General features: G+C 59.7%; 2 protein-coding genes across 7 annotated transcripts in view; one reads left to right on the top strand and one right to left on the bottom strand.

The window, feature by feature from the left end:
• Nucleotides 1-231: 231 nt before the first annotated feature.
• On the top strand, nt 232-14119 carry DUSP14 (dual specificity phosphatase 14). Of its 2 annotated transcripts, none has more exons than XM_075440444.1 (3): nt 232-381; nt 10463-10547; nt 12013-14119. In XM_075440444.1, exon 3 carries the CDS (start codon nt 12131-12133, stop codon nt 12725-12727), a length of 597 nt encoding a protein of 198 aa, XP_075296559.1. In that variant the 5' UTR covers nt 232-381; nt 10463-10547; nt 12013-12130; the 3' UTR covers nt 12728-14119. The 2 variants fall into 2 exon arrangements, with proteins under 2 accessions (XP_075296559.1, XP_075296560.1); XM_075440445.1 differs by having other exon boundaries at nt 10468-10547.
• A 1882-nt stretch (nt 14120-16001) lies between these two features.
• Nucleotides 16002-20896, bottom strand: part of SYNRG (synergin gamma) — a 43339-nt gene continuing 38444 nt past the window's right edge. For 3 of the 5 annotated variants that reach the window (XM_075439901.1, XM_075439900.1, XM_075439899.1), the window contains one exon: nt 16003-20227. In XM_075439901.1, coding sequence (XP_075296016.1) covers nt 20096-20227 — 132 coding nt within the window. In that variant the 3' untranslated portion in view covers nt 16003-20095. Of the gene's footprint in view, nt 20228-20896 lie in introns of all 5 variants that reach the window. The other 2 variants (XM_075439898.1, XM_075439897.1) reach the window with 1 other exon arrangement.

A 20896-nucleotide genomic window follows, 5' to 3' on the forward strand; every position in this document is an offset into this window, starting at 1 on the left:
CAGGGACCCTGTCATGTCCCCCCAAGGACCCCCACTTGTCTCTTCACAGACCATCATTTGTCCGTCCCCCCGCAGGGACCCCCACTTGTCCCCTCAGGGACCCCCACTTGTGTGTGTCCCCCCCCCGCCGGGACCCCCGCTCCGAGGCCGCGCTGCCGCCGGGCCGCGGCCCCTTTAAGGCGGGGCCGGGCGCCGCTGCCCCCGCCCGGGGCCGCGCCGGGCGGGCCGGGCCGTCGCCTGGTGACGGCGCTCGGCGGGCGGAGGGCGGCCCCGAGCGCCGCGGTCAGGTGCAGCCCCGGAGCCGGAGCCCGGCTGCCGCCCGATAAAAGTCCTGCCCTGCCCCGCCGCCCGCCCGCCCGCCCGGAGCCGCCGCCGAGCACGGTAAGAGCGGAGCGGGGGGGGCGGCTGGGCCCGGCGCGGAGCCCGCCCGGGGTGAGGGGAGCGCGGGGGGGGGGGGGGGGGCGGGAGCGGCTGGCGCCGTGCCCCGGGGGGGGAGCGGAGCGGGCCCCCCGCACATCGCCGCGGCCCGGCCCCCGCCACCGGAGGCGGTGCGGGCTGCGGGGGGGCGGCTCTGCCCGGGGCGGGGGGCCCCGAGAGCGGGGCCGGGGGGCGGCCCGGGCGGCCGAGCCCCGAGTGGGGCTGGCGGGAGGGGAGAGCGGGGTCCGGGGTGCCTGGGATACGAGCCCCGGCCCACGGCGCGCTGCCGGCACCCCGGGGCCCAGCGGGCACCCCCAGGTCCCGGGGCACCCCGGAACGGAGTGAGCATCCCCAGGGCACCCCAGAGCCCAGCGGGCACCCCCGGGTCCCCGGACACCCCAGAGCCCAGCGAGCATCCCTGGAGCCAAGCAAGAACCCCCGGATCCCCGGGCACCCCAGAGCCAGTCGAGCACCCCCAAGTCCCCCCAGAACATGCCAGCTCCCAGGGAACCCCAGAGCAGAGCAAGTGCCCCCAGGTCACCCCAGCTCCTGGGGCACCCCAGAGCCCAGCAAGCATCCCCCAGGTCCCCCCAGAGCAGAGCAAGTACCCCCAAGTCCCCAGTGCACCCCAGCAAGCATCCCTGGGGCACCCCGGAGCAGAGCAAGTACCCCCAGATCCCCAGAGCACCCCAGCGTGGAGTGAGCATCCCTGGGTCACCCAGCGAGCACCCCCAGGTCCCGGGGCACTCTGAAGCCCAGCGGGCATCCCCAGAGCTGAGCAAGCACCCCCAGGTCCCTGGGGCACCCCGGAGCCCAGCAAGCACCCCCAGGTCCCCCCAGAGACCCCCCAGCTCCTGGAGCACCCCAGAGACCCCCCAGCTCCTGGAGCACCCCAGAGACCCCCCAGCTCCTGGAGCACGCTAGAACGGAGCAAGCATCCCCATGTCCCCCCAGAGCAGAGCGAGCACCCCCAGCTTCTGGGGCACCCTAGGACAGAGCAAGCATCCCCGGGGCACCCCAGCCCCCGGGGCACCCCAGCCCTTGACTCAGCTCCGGAGCAGCCGCTCTGAGCGACGCCGGTGATCAATGGGTGGCTTTTGGCTGCGGGGAGGTGGGGAAGGATTCCAACCTGTTCGACTGGGCAGCAAAGGAGCCTTTTATTCTGAAGCTCGGCGCGTCGACAGACGGCCTAATATCACGTTGCGAGTTGGGTTTATCCCTAATGCCCCGGCCACGGGAACGGTGGAGGGATTAGCACCGACAAAACGCTCTTTTCCCTGATGGTACCCCGGGCTGGCTGGCCCTGCTCTGTCTGGGAGAGGATTCCTCCCCCCGGGCCTCGCCATCCGCCGTGCCGCGTTCCCGATGGCTGCGGCAGGCTCTGTGGCTCTCCGGCTCCCAAGCTGCGGAAGACCGGAGTCCCCAGTTTGGAGAGCACGTGCCATTCCCCGCCGGCAGAGACCCGCGGCCGCGACTTGGCCGACGCGTCCCTGGGGAGCAGTCATGCAGCAGGTTGTGATCAGTTTACGCCTAGAAGGTGTGAAGGCGCAGCTCTGCCCGTGCTTCCTGCGCCCGAGGGCTCGCCCGGGCCCTGGGCAGGGGCACGCGCGTCCCGTCCCGCTCCAGGCACGGAGGTGAAATCCCGGGGATTTCATCCACACCCTCGCTGCTGTGCAGGGTCCGGTCCAGGCGCTGCTGCTTCGTTGGTCGGGGCCTTGTTGGGAAATTCGCGTGGCCGAACTCAATCACAGAATGTTTGGGGCTGGCAGGGACCTCTGTGGGTCACCCAGCCCAACCCCCTGCCGAAGCAGGGTCACCTACAGCAGGCTGTAGAGGACCTTGTCCAGGCGGGTCTGGAATATCTCCAGAGAAGGAGACTCCACAGCCTCCCTGGGCAATACCTGATCCCAGCTGGGGTCTCGGAGCTGGAAGGGCTGAGAGCACGCGCTGCTTGAGTGCGGGAAACGTACAGGAGGGCGGCGAAAATCCTCTAAGCCAGGCATGACGGGAGGGAGGAGGCAAGCGCAGCCTACACGAGGAAGTCTGACACCTCGCTTCGGGAGTCGGCCCCAGCTTCGTCCCAGGGACCCGGCCCATCTGGGCGTCCAGGACGGGGAGAGGGGCCAGCGCACCCAGGCAAGGCAGCGGGTGCCTGGAGCGGCTTCATTCCCGCTCGCCCTGCGCCGGCCCCAGCAGGGCTGTTCTCCAGCGCAGCGGAGGAGCCTTCCAGGCTTCCTGCCACCGCGGCAGGACCCAGCTTCCAGGGCGGCTTCCCTAGCAGGCGGGGGTGATGCCTCAGACCAGGTACGGGAGCTTTTCCCAGCCCCTTTCCTCTCCAGACGCACAACCCCCGCCACACACCACGCCGATTTATCACTTCAGAAAAGACACCCTGAGCCACCATAACGCAAACATCCAGCAGATCAAGCTCTGGCATTTGGAAATAGCCGAGAAATCTCCCACCAGCAGCCCCAGCTCCCCGGCTGCTTGGAAGTAAAGCCTTGAGCTGGAAGGGGAGCACGCTGCCCACCCTTCCTCGGGCACCGCAGGGCTGGCCACCCCGGCAGCAGTGCCCGCACTACGGCTGGTGGGCTGGGCTCACACGGCTACTCCTCCTCTTCAAAGAAACCAAGACAAAACAAAAAAACCCCACAACAACAGAAAAAAAAAAAAATCAGGCAGGATTTGATTTCGCCGCAGGAAGGCTCAGCAGGTGCTGCTGCGCTCGCTGGACCGATGGGACTTAGTTGTCCCCCACCGGGCAGCGCAGAGGGTGGCTGCGGTCCCTTCCCTTGGGAGGAGGCTGCACAGCAGCTCACGGGGCAAGGAGTCCCCGCTCGTGAAGGGAATTTAAGTCTCCTCAGTGTCCCTCCTGCTGAGCAAAACCCGATTTCACCAAGCGTGGAGCAGCCAGGGCTCCGTACTGGGAGGCGAGGGGCGCTGGCCCTGCGCTGCTTGCACGGGAAGCGGTTCCTGCTGCACGTAAACTTGATTTGCAGATAATTGATGAAAATTGGCCTCCCTTCCTGTTACCCTAAGCAACCCCATCGATGTGCTCAGAAGGTGACCTCATTCCTCACGGCTGCTGCGGGCGGGCGCAGCCGACCAGCCCGTTCCCATCCTGCTCTCCTGCTTCCCGCTGTTCCTGCCCCACGCCACAACGCTGCCCGGCCTCGGGAAGCACAGACAGCCCCTGCCCACCCACAGGGGATTCCTCATGGTCGGGTTTACGGTGGGTGCCAGGCTTTGAGACCCCCCGGAGAAGTCAGGCAGCAGTGGGAGCGTGCCCCGGTTGGCAGCACCGCTGGAAGAGGTCCGAACGAGCGCCAGCACGGAGGCACCGCGCAGCTTCCCGGGCACAGCGCGGTGAAATCGCAGCTGCCGTCGGTTTTACAGGTGTTGAGGGGGGCTGGCAGGGACGGGGCAGAGCGCAGAGCCCTGTGCCCAGCGCGCAGCCCTGCCACATCAGCCGGAGGCACAAGCCCCCGGCAGCGCAGAGCTGGGCGAGCCCCGCGGCCCCGGTCCCACACGAGCGAACGCACCAGGTCGCGGTGTTTTACGGAAGAGATTGCATCCCTCCCGCCTGCCGTGCCCGCGCAGGGCACGTCCCCAGGACAAACACGGCTCCATCTTGCAGCACCCCAGGAGCCAGCGCCAGGCAGGGTCTGCTCCCCCGGCTGCTCTCCATCCGCATCCCCCCAGGGTCGGGCACAGGGAGCAGGGGATGGAGCTTTTCCGAGCTCCACCTGCAATCCAGATACCATCAGCTGGCACTGAAATAAGCTGTAGCGCTTCAGAGCAGACAATATCTCTGCTTGGGGTCCAGAAACAGCCCTTGGTGTGCAGCTGAGCGCAGAAGTGACGCTGCACACAACTGTAGCATCCCGTCCATGCCTCCTCCAGGCTCAGTTCTGGGGTTTTTAAAGAGTATTTCATGCACCCAACCAGAGGATTTTAAAGCAAGGTGGGGATGGCCACGCTGCCGGCGAGCCCCGTGCCCCCGCTACTCCCTCCAAGCGACTGCCACGCAGAGCACGGCGCGTTAGAGCCAGCCAGGAGCCCGTGGCTCCGGAATAACAGAGGCTGCTGTAAGAAGAAAGATGGCTTGTTTGTCTCGCATAAAACCCTCTTGCCGGTTGCCGAGGGGAGCGTGTCCCCAGAGCGGAGCGGCTGTATCGTGCAGGAGTCGATAAATATCGGCGTTAAGGGTTGCGCCCGCTCCCGGTCTCGCTGTGCCCGTGCCGCTGCTCGCCGCCGGAGCTCTCCCCGTGCCGGGAGGCTTTGCCGGCAGGATCCCGCTGCGGAGCGGGGAGGGAGCAGCCCTGCTCCCACTGCTCGGTGGCGGAGGGGGCGGCTGCGTGGCCAGGATCCGCGGCTGCCCACGGGCAGGCTCTGCTCCCTCGCCGGGGACGTCACACCAGCGTGCGTGGACCATCGGCCGAGCTGCCGGTGGGCAGCTGCGGTCCTGGCCAATGGGCCCAGGAGCATCCTCGCACGGATCCTTCCAAAAACCTCACCACCCTTGTTTTTTCCCCTGCTCCTTTGGTGCTGGGAGAAGAGCAGAGCTGGGAGCCAGGCTTTGGCGGAGTGAGGAGGAGCTGGGGGGCTGGCAGAGCACCTGAGACCTTCAGGAGCTCCTCAGCTGGGCTGAGCTGCAGCCAAGCTGCAAGGCATGCCCTGATGGTCTCCCAGCGCTGGCGGTGCTACCCACGCATCTTGTAATTGCTCGTTAACCCCTCGTGAGTTTGCTCGGTGCCTTAACCTGATCAGCGCGGCCACGGACAGGGGCTCAGCGGCGCGATGTGCCTGCGGCACGAGCAGAGAGCGGCTGCGGGAGCAGGGAGGATGCTGTGGGAGGCTCACAAAGCCCTGGCCATGCCACCCCCCGCCTGCCCAGAGCAGCGGGCACGCCATCAGCACCCGTGGCGGGCAGACGAGCCGTGACGCAGGCGCGTCGGCTGTCACCCCTCCAAAGGCAGCGTCACAGCAGGCTGGGACAGGCTAATGAGGGCTCATCAGCCCTGCAGCCTCGGGAGCTGGCTCGGGCCATGGGAGCAGCCCGGCTTCCCGGTGTGGGGAGGAGGCAGGGCCGCACCGGGGGAAACAACACCGCATACTCATGGGCTGGACGCGTTGGATCTGGGGTTGCTGAGCAAGGATAACCCTGGGAGGTTCCGCAGCCGTGCCCTGCGAGTGTCTCGCGTTAAGGGGAGTCGTGCCTGCGCCGCACCGCGAAGCCTTCGGGACGTTACTGGTGTGTTCTTGCCAGCGTGGGGGACCCGGCTGTGCTGGGTGCTGCGCAAGCAGCCCCGCCTGCGCAGAGCCCCGGGTAGGCAGATTGTGATCTTGATTTAACATCTGGCAGCTTCCATCCTGCGCTGGCCCGAGAGGCGAACGCAGGCTGCAAGCAGGGGGTCGGTCACAGCATCCTCCATCACAGCCCAGATGGCCCCAGCACCCCCTCCTGCTTCCACACCAAACTGCTGGTCCCCGCCGCCGCGGGGATGTGCCGGTGGCTCTGAACCACACGCCCGAGAGGAGTCCGCAACGCTTCGGGAGCGCATCCGCAACGGCCGAAGGCAGGAAAGCCAGGACCTCAGCAGAGCAAAGGGAGAGCTGTGGATGCCCGGGAGACGCAGGGCTGCCGAGGGCCTCAAGTCCGCTCCAGACCCCCACGGACTCGGCACGAGCAAGACCTGACCCCGAGAACGGCTGCGGTTTGTGCTCGCTGCTGAGATTTATTTTAAATGCTGTTCTCCACGACCGTTTCTGAAGCAATTTGCTGTTCAGCCTGGCTAGGAAGAGCCCTGAGCAGGCTCGTTCGTTCACTGCCTGCAATATTGACTCTTCTCCTTACTGCAGCATTGGAGAGCATTTGTCATCCCTAAAATGAATAACTTCTCCTCTCCTGGGAAGGAAGGGGGAGAAGGCTTGCCTCAGTGCTGACATTTCACACACCCAGCCCACAAACCTGCTTCGAATCCCAGATGATGCTCTGGGAATAAAACCAGGGGCTTCGGTGTCCTTGCTCTGTCTGCGGAGCGGGGTCCTCCCCACGCACCCGGCACCCCTCGGGCCCTCCCTCCGCACCCCTCCGAGGGTGCCCTGCGCAGCCACAGCCCTCCCGGCAGCCTCGGGGCAGGAGAACGGCTGCCAGAAAGCCGGCAGCACCCCAGGAGAGGTGGGAGCAGGACCGGCCGTGCCTTCCCAGCTGGGGAGCTGGCCGCCGCGTCGCACATCTGCGGAATTTCATGTGGAGAAAGGGCCTGGGAGATGCCCTCGCCTCTGCCAGGCACCAGCTACATTGCCATCTTACTGCCACACGGTCCGACACCGCCTGCAAGTCTTACTCGAGTCCCTCAGGAGCCGGGCACAGCCTCTGCTCTCAAGCCAGAGAAGCCCTTAAAAAAATCATTTTTAAAAAATCCCCCCAAAAAATATCAAAGGAAGCCACCCAGCAGCACCAGAATGCAGAACAAGAAGCCAGCAGCTCAGACTTGCCAACTCATTGTGTAGAGACCGACAAGCAAGGCTCCCCCCTTCCATCCTAGAGATCACGGCGTGTTTAACCAGCGTTTGACCACCATCTGCCCGTCTGCCTCGGTCTTTTGAGCTCTTAGAGGTGTCCCCAGGAGGTCCAGGAACCAAGAATGCTTTGCTGGGGGGATTTCAGCCTTTTTAGGCAGGACCACGCTCCCGGGAGCAAAAACAAGAGAAACAAACTCCCGGCCGCAGGTGAACCAGAACCTCGAGGTCCAGCAGAAGCAGGCGCAGCGCCCGACGCGAGCCGGCCAGGCTTACCTGCGCAGCGCGGCTGGGAGCAGGGGGTCTGCGGGGAGCCAGTGGGTGCAGGATGAGGTCCTGGTGACGGTGGGTGCTGGAGAAGCGTCCCCTTGCCATGTGCCTGCACCCGAGGCTGGGAGCTGTGTGGAGGGGACCCGGAGGTTTTGAAGACCAGAGTCATCTCCAGGCTGCAATTAATTACCCACTTGCTTCCCCCACCCCTGATTATGCAGATGAGGGAAGTGGCAGAACCCACCAATCTGCTGGGGAGGGAGGGGGCTGTGCTGGTCCCACCTGTGTGTCACCAGCACCAGGGACCCCGGGGACCCCCAGCCACCCACGGGGTGAGCACACGGTGGCAGCCGCTCTCTGTGCGTGGGGAAGACCAAGGCAGAGTCTAGAAAGGGGCTTGCTGTGCGTCAGGGCTGTTACTAGATTAATTAATCCATTAATTGGAGTCAGCTCAGCAGACAAGGATGCGGGAGCAGGAACACCTGGTCGCTCCCAGCCCACCACCAGCCAGTGCTTGCCCGAAGGACCACGCTGTAGCTGAGGGGAACGTCAGCCCTTGGTGGGAACCCACAGCCACGTCCCGTCTCCCGTGGAAGGCGGCTCCGAGCCCTCGGTGCAGGGTGCCGGGAGCACCCACGGCCCCTTCACAGGGCGATGCACGGCAAGGAGCCAGCCGAGACAGGCTCCAGCACCCCGGGGACGCCGACTTCAGGCTTGTGTGACCGCCCCAGCCTACACAACTGCTCGGGAACTCAAGCCAAGAAGAAGCAGGAGAAGATGAGGCTTTTCCCCGATGCGATGGAGCAGACCGGCTGTATCGGTGCAGCCCTCCCGGTCTCTGTGCAGGGGCTGAGCGAGGCAGAGCTGGACCCGCAGCCAGCGCCCGTGCCCGTGCCAGGAGCCTGTTTGCTGCCGCGCTGCCGGCTCTGCCACTGCCCTTCACGGGTACCACGGCTGGCACGGCCAGCGCTGGGCTCTGCCGCTGTCTCCTTTGATCTGCAGCTATTTTTCTCCTTTATTTTTTTTTTTTTTTGGCACGCAGCAGCAGCTGGGAAGAGGCTTTGCGCTTTCTTCCTCCCACTCTGCCCCAGCAGAACGGCGGGAAGCTGCACGAAGAGCAGCAGCCTTGGAGTCCAGCCGGGACGCGGCAGGGTGAAATCGGCCGCGTTGAGAAAGGCAAACGGAGTTTCACGGGAGCGAAGCGGTGGGCTCCGGGCGAGCCGTCGCCTGGGGCCAGGCAGGAGGGTCACAGGAAGGAGCAGCCATCGGCACAGAGCAGGACTCGCACCCGCCAGCCGGGTGGCAGCTCCTGTCACCAGCCGGACGCCGGGCGCGTGGCGTTTGCCATCCGAGGCACCCGCAGCCCCTCACATTTCCAGGCTCCCCGCAAGCCCGCAGCTGCTCAGCCCTGCGGGGTGTGGGCAGGAGGACGGCGGCTTTGCCACACGCCTGAGACAGTGCTGGCATCGCAGCCGGCTCCTGCTGCGAGCGCCCTGAGACGCGGGCAGGGACGCCGGCACCCGCCCCACTGCCCCAGCCGCAGCCGGCAGCATCCTCGCTGCCGGGGTCCGAGGGAGCACAGCAGCCTTCTCTCTCGCGTGCGTAATGGACTCCTCTCCAAAACGCTGGCTCTCTGGAGTAGAGCTGCTCCGGCTCGAGCAGAGGCAGCGCTGCCTGGCGCCAGCCATTCCGGACCCCAGGGACGCGGCGTGGGGCTGCGGGCGCTCGCCTGCGTTCCTGGCTGACCCCCAAAATCCGCCCCGTTCCCCCGCCGCTGCCGGCAGCAAGCAGAGCCGGGGCAGACGGGCGAGCAGCGTGGCCCGCAGCAGGGTCTGCTCGTCGGACTGACCGCCCAGCCGTCCCAGCCACCCCGCTCATCGTCCCGGCCGTCCCGCGATGCCGGTGCGGGGGGCTGCTCGGTGCGGGCTGCACACAGCAGTCTGCTGCCAGCCTGGCGGAGTTTGCAGAGCGAGCCCAGCCCGGCACATGCAAATGTCCGGATAAGTTGCTGCCTGCAAACAGGAACCGCGTTATGGAAAGCAGCACGGCCCTGCCCCAGCCGCCCCGAGGAGCGCTCCGAGAGCTGCTGGGGAGCGGTGGGAGCCCAGCGCAGCGGCGAGGACGGAGGTGCGGGTGCCCCGGTCTGCGGGAGCAGGGCAGGGACGCTGCCACCTGCTCCCAGAGGGACCAGGGGCCGTGGCAGCAGCCGCCGGCAGCACGCGCTCTCCATTAACGCTTCCCAGCCGTCCTCGAGGGAGGTGCGGCATTAAAAATCCCATTTGGGTTGGTCGTTTGGCCTCCAGCCGGCTCGCCTCCGCTCCCCAGAGCCTCCCTCTCCGCGGCGCTGTGCAAAGCCCCCCCGCCAGCCATCGTCCCGGAGCACCGAGACCTGCCAGGCTCTACCGCAGCTCTCCCTTCGCCGACCCTCGCTCCGGAGCTCAGCGTGAAGGGTCCTTCGTCATTTTAAGGCCGTGCACGGGGAAACCGAGTCCTTTCGCTGGCCCTCCCTGCACCGGGGAGGGAGCACGGAGCAGCCGCCAGCCCCTCGCTCTCAGCCCGGCTGCGCCGGAGATGGTGACGGATGAGCCGCCCGGCAGCGGGGAGGGCGAGGAGGCTCTGCCCTGCTCAGAGCTGGTCGGGGGACGGGCATGGCTCCCACTCGCCCGTTTCCCAGCAGGGAGCTGCTTCACCGACGCGCTGGGGACTCGTGCTGTTTCTGGTCTGGCTGGAGAAATGGAAGCAGGGGGTGCTGGCCCCGTCTGTGGGGTGCTGCGGGTCGCGGCACCAGCTCTGCCCCTTCCCGCTCGCCCCGCGGCACGGCTGCGGCTACGGGGCGAGCGGGACCAGCGCAGAGCGGGCTTCGGGCACCGTGTAAAGAAACACAGACCTGTCCCTGTCTGGGAGGAGGCGAGCGTCTCAGCGGACGCTAAAGGAGATGGTGGAGCAAATTAATTACTTAAACTTTTTTTTTTTTTGAGTCATGACTTTCGTGCCAGCCTCAGATTCCGCTGGGCGTAACGTGATTTTGAGTGCTGTGTTGGCAGCAGTTGGTGGCATTACGCTGCCGGCAGCGAGTGCCTTCCCCAGGCCTGCGTCTCTCTCCGGGGAGCAGGCAGGGAAGCCGTGATCCTCCCTCCCTGTTCCTGCACAACACCTCAACTGGGTGGCTTAAACACGCCGCGGCGGAGGGGCTGCCTGGCCGGTCTCCAGCACAGATCCCAGTAAACCCCGTGCTCTGCTCTCTCCCCAGCGCAGCGTCGGACACGCTCCGTGCGACATCCCCGCTTCCGCAGCGGTGCCGGCCGGTGATTCGGGGCAGGACGCTGTCGCTGAGCGTAAGTACCCGAGTCCTTTGCGTTGTCAGTAACGGCTGTTTGGGAGCAGGGGTTTCCCCTGCTCGAAGGACTTCATCCCTTTGCAGACCCTTTCCTTGCTCTCCAGCCGGGTGATGGTGGGGGGGGTGTCCGCAGGGGAAGCCGAGCGCTCACAGCTGCAGCAAAAATCTTGTTGGGGCACGAACTCTTGCAGCGCCGGCGCTTTGGGCCCGTGGTTGCAGGAGCTGCTCAAGCAGCTGCCAGCAGGGAGCAAGCCACAGAGGAGACCGCGTTACGCTCGTGAAGTTACCGTACCGCAAAGCCGTGCCAAAAATCCGCTGGCAGCACTACCGGCCGCTGCCGAGACCTGCCGGTGTTTCCCGGAGCGCGGGATGCAGACGGGTGCTGCCCTGCCGTGTCAGGGCCGGGGAAGCCGCAGATGGGGTCTCTCAGAGGACCCCCCGCCTCGCAGAGGGAACTGCTGGAGGGGCAGACGCCCTCCCACCCGAGGCGCCGAGCATCCCCTGGGTCCCCTCCGTGCGAAGCCTGGTGACTCTTCGGTCGGCTCGGGGCAGAGCAGGGAGTCCCCAGCCCGCGCTGACCGGAGCCTCAGCTGGAGACTGCGTAGCTAAAAGGGATTTGCCAGTTATTAATGCTCCGGGGCTCATCCCCTTGCTCGTGGCTTCTCCACTGGCTTCGCGGAAGTCCTGAAGGAGCAGGGCAAATAAAAGCAGGGTCCTTGGTGGGGGCCACAGCAGAGGCAGCCGGGGCTCACGCGGGCCCTTGCGGAGCGTGCCTTTCTCCAGAGCGCCAGGCTGACATTCAGGCAGCAGGAAAGGAGCCTGCCTTGTCCCGGCCTCTCGCCTGGGCTTTACTCGCAGCTTCTGACATAACCAGGTCACTCTTTCCACACTTCCCCAGCCTAGATGCGAGCTGATGACTGATCTGGATGGACGTGACTCACCGCCTTTTCTAATGAGCGGCTTTCCTCTGTTTATGTACCTTGGTGGGGCCTTTCGTACACCTAAAAAAGAGGGGTGGCATCGGGGAGAGGGCAGGGCACCCCAGATCGCTGGCGTCTGCATCCAGCCCCAGCGAGCTGCTTCTCGCCAGCCCCGGGACTCTGGCCAGCTGCGAAGCTGCTGCCATGGAGCGCAGAAAAGGCGTAGCTAATCTTCCACGCGCTAATCCGGGCGAAACGCAGTCCGGGCCCACAGGTAGGCTGCCTAAACCCTCGGCCAGTAATTGGGAGCTAATTAGCCTGGGAGATTTTTCTTTTTTTTTTGTTCGTGTCGGTCCAGGCGGTGCCTGGGGGCCGCGCGGTAACGAGCGCTGTGCAAACCCAGACCCACCTTACCCCGCGGAGGTTTGCCAGCGGGAGGTTGTCCGGGCCACGGCCGGGTGAGCTGGGTTTGCCCGTTCTCTCGCGCAGACGTGGTCTCACCGGCCAGCGGCCCCGCTCACGTGGCGTTGTTGTGTTTTGCAGTGACGAAGCGGAAGAGGCTCTCGCTGTCCTAGCACCACCGGGCCAGACAACCCTTCCCTCGGCTGAAGATCCCGTTGGATCTCTTCCCATAATGGAAGCGTGAGTGCCAAGATCCTCCATGACCTCCAGAAGCCACAACTCCTTACCGAGAACTCTGATGGCTCCACGAATGCTTTCCGAAGGCGCCCTGGGGGGCATCGCCCAAATCACCCCCTCGCTGTACCTGAGCCGGGGCAGCGTCGCCTCCAACCGGCACCTGCTCCTCTCCCGGGGAATCACCTGCATCATCAACGCCACCATCGAGATCCCCAACTTTAACTGGCCCCAGTTTGAATACGTGAAAGTGCCTTTGGCTGACATGCCCAACGCCCCCATCTCCCTGTACTTCGACAGCGTCGCCGACAAGATAAACAGCGTGGCGCGGAAGCACGGGGCCACCTTAGTCCACTGTGCCGCCGGCGTGAGCCGCTCGGCCACCCTCTGCATCGCCTACCTGATGAAGTATCACAAGGTGTCCCTCTTCGAGGCATACAACTGGGTCAAATCGCGACGCCCCGTTATACGCCCCAACGTGGGCTTCTGGAGGCAACTGATAGACTACGAGAGGAAGCTCTTTGGGAAGACGACGGTTAAAATGGTACAGACACCGTATGGCATCATCCCAGACGTTTATGAGAGAGAGAGGAGACCCCTGATGCCTTACTGGGGAATTTAATGGGACTGCAGACGGGAAGCGCAACAGAAGGGACGCGCTGTTCTGAGTCGACCAGACTGGAGACATTCCCTTCTCCTTCTACAGCCAACTTGGGTTCTTTACCATACAGCAGAACCTCTACTTCTCACCCCACCAACCTGCAAGGCCAACGATTCCCGTCAAAGCATCTCTCTACAGGGATTCCCCCATCCGCATTTCTCTGATTTAGCAGAACGAGGTCTCCTTCTAAGTTTACTCCTTTCATCAAGCCCCCCTCCCTTTTTCAGTCAGTTTATTAGCATCCTACGAGGAAAGGCCGAAAAGGCACTTGGCAGAGTTAATGAACAAAGTGCGCTTTGCGATGCGGTAGCCTGGATTTTTCGTTCATAGCTTGTTTGCTTCCTCGCAAAATCCTGTAGTGGCGAGGGAGCGGCGCTAGCACAGCGCGAGCGGGGCCCGGCTCTGCGGCAGCGGTTTCGCCAAGAGCCAGGAAGGCAGGCGCGCAGGGCTGCGGTGCTAGTGCTGGTGTTTTCTTTAACATCCGTAGTGACTCTCAGTATATAGTGTTTGAGATCGTTAGTCAGCTCTTAATCTGTATTAAAAGTCAAAAAAAAAAAAAAAAAAAAGTGAAGTCAGTCCATGTCGGCCACAAGTGAAATAAAATCTGAATTATTCAAATCAAATAAATACAAGATCCTTTTTCACTCATTCCGTGCCAGGGCAGTAGTCCTGGAATACGCTTACACTACTGAAAAACGCTGTTTTTTGTGGGTGGAAAGTCAACAGTGATCTTGTCCAAACGTGGCTCCAGACAGAAGCGAGAGGTTAACCCTCCACGCACTGGACAGCCAAAGAAATTGGGAAACTGTGTGTGCGTGGCCACCTTCGAAGGGGCCGAGCCGTGTTTTCTAATATTCAATCAACCAGTAAATTGGAAGTAGGTAAATCCGCCCGATTACTTAGCTCTAAGGATGGTCGTGATCTGCCTTAGCCCATTTCTAAATCACTTCATTACGTCCTCAAGGTTATGTTGCATTCTAGAATTACTCTGCGCAAAACAGCGATCTGTTCAACCTCCCGGCCGAGGATGGCTCTGCGGAGAAGGCTCTGCCTTGTGCCGTGCATGACGAGGACGATTCCAACCCGAGACGAGGGAGAAGCCGTCCCGTGGCGCGGGCGCTGCCTCCCCGGCGTCGCTCCCCTCCCTGCCGACGGGAAGGGACTGGTTCCGCTGAGGTGTGACTGGACCACGGGAGAGCAAGGCGAGGCCGTTCCTCGACGAGACGTTTGTGTCCCCTGTTGCATCTCTGAAGGAGGAGCACGCAGATTGCTGGATGCCGAGATAGCTATCTGATTTAAATGAGATTCTATACTTGTAAAAAAAAGAACAAATCAATAAAGATTAAAGAAGAACACGTGTTGGTTTTGTGTTCAGACCTGCGCTAACGTATCTCAGGTAACAGCGAGAACATGGTGTGATGCTGAGCAGTGGCTTGAAACAAATCTGGACCCGAGCCTGGAGGAAAATCCTGTGATCGGTTCTGATCTGTTCCTGCCACTTGGCTGCTCCGTTTGCGGCCCAGCAACTCCTGGGCCTCCTCACAAAAGCCAGGCAATTCATTTGGCTATTTTGAAAATTTTATCTCCCGAAGTCCCAGCTGAAGAGCTGAGGTTTTCAGGAGCAGCAGGCATGGCCAAAGGTCTTCTCCGCCCCGAACCACGCTGTGCGAGGGCTGCAGCACACGCGGGGTTCTGGTTTCCCCAGACTGAAAGCCACTAGACCCAAATCCAGTTATCACCGACCCAAAGCCGCGCAAGTGGCCTCAACGTCGTCTGGATCAGGAGTAAAACCAGACCTGGTGGGAATAAAAGTCCAGATCAGAGCGCGCTTGGCACGGAGCTTCCATCAGCTCTGGCCCAGAAGTCAGGTGTCAAATTTACCGCAGACACAAGAGTTCTACCAGACCGGGCAAACGGCCCTCGCGGGAAGCTCCTCGCCGGGGAAGGCGAGGGTGCTCGGTGATTGCCGGGCTCCGGGCCCAGCAGGGTCGGCCAGGACCGCTGCAGGAGCTCACAGGCTTTCAGCAGCCCCCAGGCCACTCCTGGGGGGGTTTGGTGGCCCGTGAGAGCCCTCCGCACCCCACGGGCAGGGACGTGGCCATGGGTTCAGCAAAGTGCAGCGGTGCCAAACCTGCGCGAGACAGCACGGTGAGGGGTCCCTGCAGCCCCCTCGGCACGGCGAGGGCACCCACAGCCCCAGGGACCGCTCCTCGGTGCCCGTTCCCCCTGCAAACCCTTCCTTTGGCCGCTACCCGGGAGGCACTCGGACAAAACCCCACAGAAAAGCCCCCAGACGCTTCGCCACCAGTTTTTCCCCGACAACATCGACGCGCAGATGTCGGTGCCCTCCAGCAGCACAAGCCCGGAGCGCAGCCGGCGCTGGCGGGGGGTCGGCTCCTGCCCTTGCAGAGGAGCAAGGTTCCGGCCCTCTGAAATAAAAGCGAGTTTTGCCATCAGCTGCGCGCTTCAGGGCTGCGTCTGGCGTCAGGGACAGAAAGGCAGACAGAGGAGACGGGCCAGCCATTAAAAAACTCCACGCCACTCATCTCTCTGTTGTTATCACGAGCTAAACTGCAGCCAGGGGAATGGTAAGACAAGGAACTGCGGATTAAAAATCAAGACTAATCATTAGTCTGGAGGTATGCTGAAAGCACGACATTTCAAAGGGAAAAAAAAATACTAAAAAGTGAAATCTGCTTGCAAAATTAAACTTTACCTAAAAAAACCAGACTATGCATAATTTAGCAGTATTTTCTATATAAAAACTGGAAGGTAAAAATTCTCCACTTTGAATTGTTCTATAGACTTCATCTACACGCTGCCCTGGTACCCAGGGGAGGGGAAGATACCAGTGTTCAGCCAAGAAAGCATCAAGACTGCCTTTTAAACAGAAGAGAAAGTTAGACCTATAAAAGCTGTAATCGCCTAATAAAGCACATTAGGAAATAAAGAATTCACCTGAAATACTCATTAGAGATTCTATGGCGGAGAAGTGCAGTGGTACTGATCCCTGTAGGTATTTCTTTGCCAAAGCTCCTCTTGTGTTCATTCCAACAAGAGATATTTTACATGAGCGGTTTCTCCCCTCCCAAAAGCCAGCTTTTCAGCATCCTCAGATCTACAGGAGCCCAAGACGAGAGCGCAGCAGTTTCGCTCCGGGTCGCTGTCAGCTCCCCAGCTGGATTTGAGGGGCAGATTGCTCTTCCTGCTCCCCACGGGCTCTTCCAAACGGTCGCTATCTTCCACTCTCGAAGAGTATTTTCGGTGTTATTCGGTGAGACATCTTGCACATACCAGCCGCAAAGAAGGTTTCTCTTACACAGCTTCGTGATGTTTGAGGCGCTGTTGGCCAACCCTTCAAGGCTTCTCCTGGCTCAGGGGAAGATTTCCCCGGCCCGGGTATTTCTGGACAGGCGCCCACGGGGTTGTTACTGGGGGGACAACCTTTGGGGACCAGCAAGCAGCAAGAGCAGCGTTCTCTTCAGGCTGCGCCCTGGAAGAAGCCACTTCACGGGCCGGTCAGATACGAAACGAGCTCTTTATTGAAAACAAGGTTTGCATCTCAGCAAAGGGTTTACAAACCATTGCAAGAACGACGGGAGTAAGCAACGTACCAAAGTCAATTCGTAACACTTCTTCTCATTGGACTGACAGTACCAGCAGTGGCTCCAGCATCGCACAAACGGGAACAGCTCCACCTACGAATCGCAGAACACTTCTAGAAGACAAACAGCATTCACATAGAGGGAAGAGTCACAACATAAAAGAAGTTTTCTGACCACTTTTCTTCATAACGTGATGACATTCGTATTTTAATATTGAGAACAGGGATTAAACACAGGCCAAGAGAGCAAAAAAGTCCTTCAGAAGACGTCGTTTGTACAATAGCAGCTTTTATTGAAAAGGCAGGTTTTGTTTCAAGTGTAATTAGTCTGACATGTGGCTAAGTAGAAATCAGAGCATTCCTCGGGTTTTCATGAGCTGCTTCTCAACCTTAGGTCAAACTTCACCATCCCTTCACGTACTGCACGAGTCTCACGACAGGAGCTGCTCAGAGCAAACCCCGGTGACGAGAAGCTGCTGCCAGCGAGGAGCAGCCAGCAGCACGGTCACGCGCAGGACGTAACGATCCCCACGCCGCAACCAACCTGCACGCGGCCGCAGCCGACACGGGTCGGCAAGCCCGGGGGATGCCCAGCGCCGAGCACGGCAGCCGATGGGCAGGGGAAGGGGCTGGAGCGGTCGGTTCCCTCCCCAGCACTCACCGCCACGGGAAAGCTGCACACGCCAAGACAGCACAAAGCGTCAGGAACACAGCTGGGCAAAGTGATAAATACATTAAATAACCAAGCGAATAATCTCTTAAAATTCCAAATATACACAAATATATAGAAAAATCACTTTCCATAGGTAATCCCACGGCAGCTCCAGAGAACACATACATTAAATAAAAAAAGAAAACTCTGTTTCTCACTTTTTTCTAGCGAAAGATACATGCAGGAAAAGGAGCTACATTTATTAAATTCCACATGGCCAATGCGAAAGGCAGCGCGTCCCTTCGCCTGCGTGCAAAGGAAGCAGGGGAACGTGGTCTGTGACAACGCACTGTAGAAAATGCGGTAACCTTGGATACCGACTGCAAGGACCCTGGGCTTTGGCTGGCGGCGTAAGATCTGAGAGGACGCCGAATGCAACAGTGAGTCATGGCAGTGACTGGGACACGTCAGGGAGATGGTCCTCGTTGTGCAATGCCGGTATCGAGGGCATCTACACGCAAAACATTCGGTGCGCTCCCATGACGTAAAGGTGTTCGGTTCAGAACGCCTTCTGCTTGCCACGCAGGCGGGGGTATCGCCTGCTGCGTTCCCTGCTGTGGGGAGCAAGCAAGCAGCAGTGCCATACTTCAGTAAGCTCTGCTGCAATTAGAATTGTAAATGTCGATTCCTTATTTTTATGGACCAGGAGACACGCTGGATACATCTTTGAGAGGGAACTTACTTGCTTAACAAGTACGTTAACAAGTACAAGAAAAACATCACTGAAAGATGCTTCAATGACAATATAGCTGGTACGGTATTTGAAATACTGGTCGCTTTAAGTTTCACATTGTGGCCTCTTATTTGTGGCGTTCTCTTTTAATTAGGAAAAAAAAAAAATCCTATCTAGCTAAGCGTTCGGGAGCCGTGGTGGAAACCCACGCTAACAGTCAACTCCCTTTTCCCAATATAGCATTTCACAAGCAGCAGCCTCCGCGTCAGCCAGATGCTCCAAGCCACTTGAGAGGTCCCCTCGCTAGCAGCCGGGCGAGGCGTGCGACGGAGTCAGGACAACGCTCAGGGGCTGCTGTAAGTCCGGGCGCACCAGCGGGCGCCGGCTCAGCGTGCGGAGCAGACCCCAGACATCAGGGGGAACACCCGCGCCGGCGATGGACACGGCAGCCCCGACTACGAGGGAAAACCAGAAGCGACGGTGCTGACTGCTGGGACTATTTCACACCTAATAAACGCAACAGAGAGCAGGCAGTGAGAGCCTGCCCTGCTTTTGGTAATTACTGGGCAAGAGAAGGCAGGCAGCCACTGCCACGCTGCTGAAAATCGGCCGCTTGATTAGCTTGAGCCTGCGACTGGAGGCACAGGTTGCTTGTTTCATGAATGAGCTAATTTCAGGCAGCAGGAAGATGTGTTTTAATTTGTGTAAATAAGGGGTCAGACACCTAGCACTCCTATTAGCCAAGATTCTTTCATTTGGTATAATTAATAGTTTCGTATAACTAAGCCTTTCTTTTTTTTTTTTTTCATACGAAGCATCTTTTTCCTCATTGTAATTTCTGTTTCAGCAAATAACCACCGGTCAGTGTCAGCTACTTATAATGGAGGCAAGATTAGCTTGGAAAAGCTGTTGGCATCTTTGGAGAGAAGGGAGATTTTCCAGAGATCCGAGAAACTTGAGCCAAAGAGTTAAGCAGCAAGCTGTACCCGACGGATGTACACCCCACCTCACTCACTGCCGGCTGAGTAAGCCTCTGTAGGGGGAAGGCTCATAAAATCACGTCGCAAAGCTCGCATTAGGTTTAGAATTCTGTAACTAGCACTAAAGCTGACGGCTCTGCCGTCTGGATATCGTATCTGCAGAGAGAACGGGGTAGTTTGGATGTATGGGTAGGGTTCTGTGTCAGCCAGTGCTACCAAGCTCCCTCGGTCCGGACAGGCGGGCCCACCCTCCGCAACGGCACGGCGCGTGCGCAGCAGCCTGCTGCAGAAAACAGCCTGCTTCAGAAACCAGCAGCCTGCTCGAGAAGAGCGGCTTTCGGCGTGAAGGCACACCCACCTGTGGCAGGAGCCGAGGGCCATCTTGTGCTGCCAGCTCTGAGTCAGAGAAACACGTTACTACAGATAGCACTAGATTGCACAAGTTACACACAGTCGTCCCATCAAGAAAAGCATATTAACATACAAAAAAGGTGATCTCTACAGGGGAGCGGCACGCTGCCCGAGTGGAGACCAATTTTCATCAGTGATGCAGCCACACAACTACCAAAGGGTCAGGTGAAACCCAACAAATCATACCTGCAGCTCAGGACAAGTCCAAGGAAGGAGTTTGTCTAGGATTTACAAGACTACAAGCTTTAAAATCCAGCTGCCTGCACTCCAGCTATGATAGGGGAAATCTCCATAGCTTTTCTGCGTCCTGATCCCCCAGCTAGGCCTCTGAATACAGTATAATTTACACCACAGAACAGTGGAAGTACAAACACACAACGGTTCTCCACAGTCTCATTCCTTCGAAGTCAAGAATTCATTTTGCCTTGAAAGTCACCGTGACTTGTGGATTGCATGCATTCTAACAGTATAGCAGCCATTATTTAAAGGAAAGCATCATGGTCCACATACCAAAAACATTAAAGAAAAGATTTGTTTGCAAATACGTACTTCAAGTATTTAAGTGCTCACTTCCATGCAAATCAGTCTAGCGTTTCAGTTTTTCTTGGAAGCTGGGTACTGGCCTCTCTCAGAGGTTCAGGGACTTCGTTAGCAGAGCGGTTCGCTACCAAGACTAACCCGCTTTTCTCTTGAGAAAGACTGAAATGCCACATTTTTTGCCACACTACACTTTTTTCTGGTTATTTCTGAAACCCCAGCCATTGCAAGTGAAATTCTTCATGAGCAGTTTGTCGGTGACAGTGGCTTTAACCCGTTACGATACAAAAATCAGACCGAACCGTTTCAAACACTAACCACACCTCAAGCCTCCCCCCCTACCCTATCACACAATTTACCCCAAGTGTCCTGCGTTATTAGACCCGGTGCTCCATCTGCAGCGCCGCTGCTTTCAGAGCAGGTCTGGCAAAATGAGACCCGGAGGCTTGGGCTCCACACAGTTGATCCAGAAATTTGCGCAGCTTGCATGGTATTGGTGCCCTCCGTACGCCAGCTTGAAGTTATCCGTTTCCGAATTGAAGGCCTAAAATAACAAGAATTGAAACAAGTGTGATGGTCCCCTCTACTCCAGGATCGAGAAACTGGAGTGGCACACGGACACTGCACAGGTATCACCCCGGAACGGCACCGCACGGTGGGACCCTCTCACCCGGGACAGACCACCCAATAAGCAGTACTTTATTTTAGTCTGCAGAGCGACGGCGGGTGGGCACAGACTTCAGCCATCGCACCTGATGCGTACTTTGCCTGTGACACCCCGCGTTAAGGCAGCCACCTGGTTAGCATGCTGCCTGATCTGGCGCCTGGCAACTCACTCACCTTCCCTCCTGCATCTTCTGCTACACCTCCGCACCAGACACAAGCTGCTCCTGCCAGCCAGGAGGGAGCTACTGCCTTTATTTCGCTGGGTCAAATTTTGCTGTGATTTAAGCAGGTGCAATTCTTCATATTACTGTTATTTCCAGTTGAATTTGATCTACTTTCTTCTGCTAATTAAACCTGCTTTACAATAGGAGCTTCTGAATAGAGCGTGTGAAGCCATGAGCAAGCTTAAAACATCTCAGTGTTTGTTGCTAGGAGATACTTGCCACAGCTTCACAGCTACCTCTTTTAAAAAAATTCTTCTAACCCTGTTCCCCACACCCTGGATCTCCTGCAGAGATTTCTAAAAATGCCACTGCCTACTACATAT

The sequence above is a fragment of the Opisthocomus hoazin genome, chromosome 20, assembly GCF_030867145.1.
Source record: "Opisthocomus hoazin isolate bOpiHoa1 chromosome 20, bOpiHoa1.hap1, whole genome shotgun sequence".
NCBI classification, from domain to species: domain Eukaryota; kingdom Metazoa; phylum Chordata; class Aves; order Opisthocomiformes; family Opisthocomidae; genus Opisthocomus; species Opisthocomus hoazin.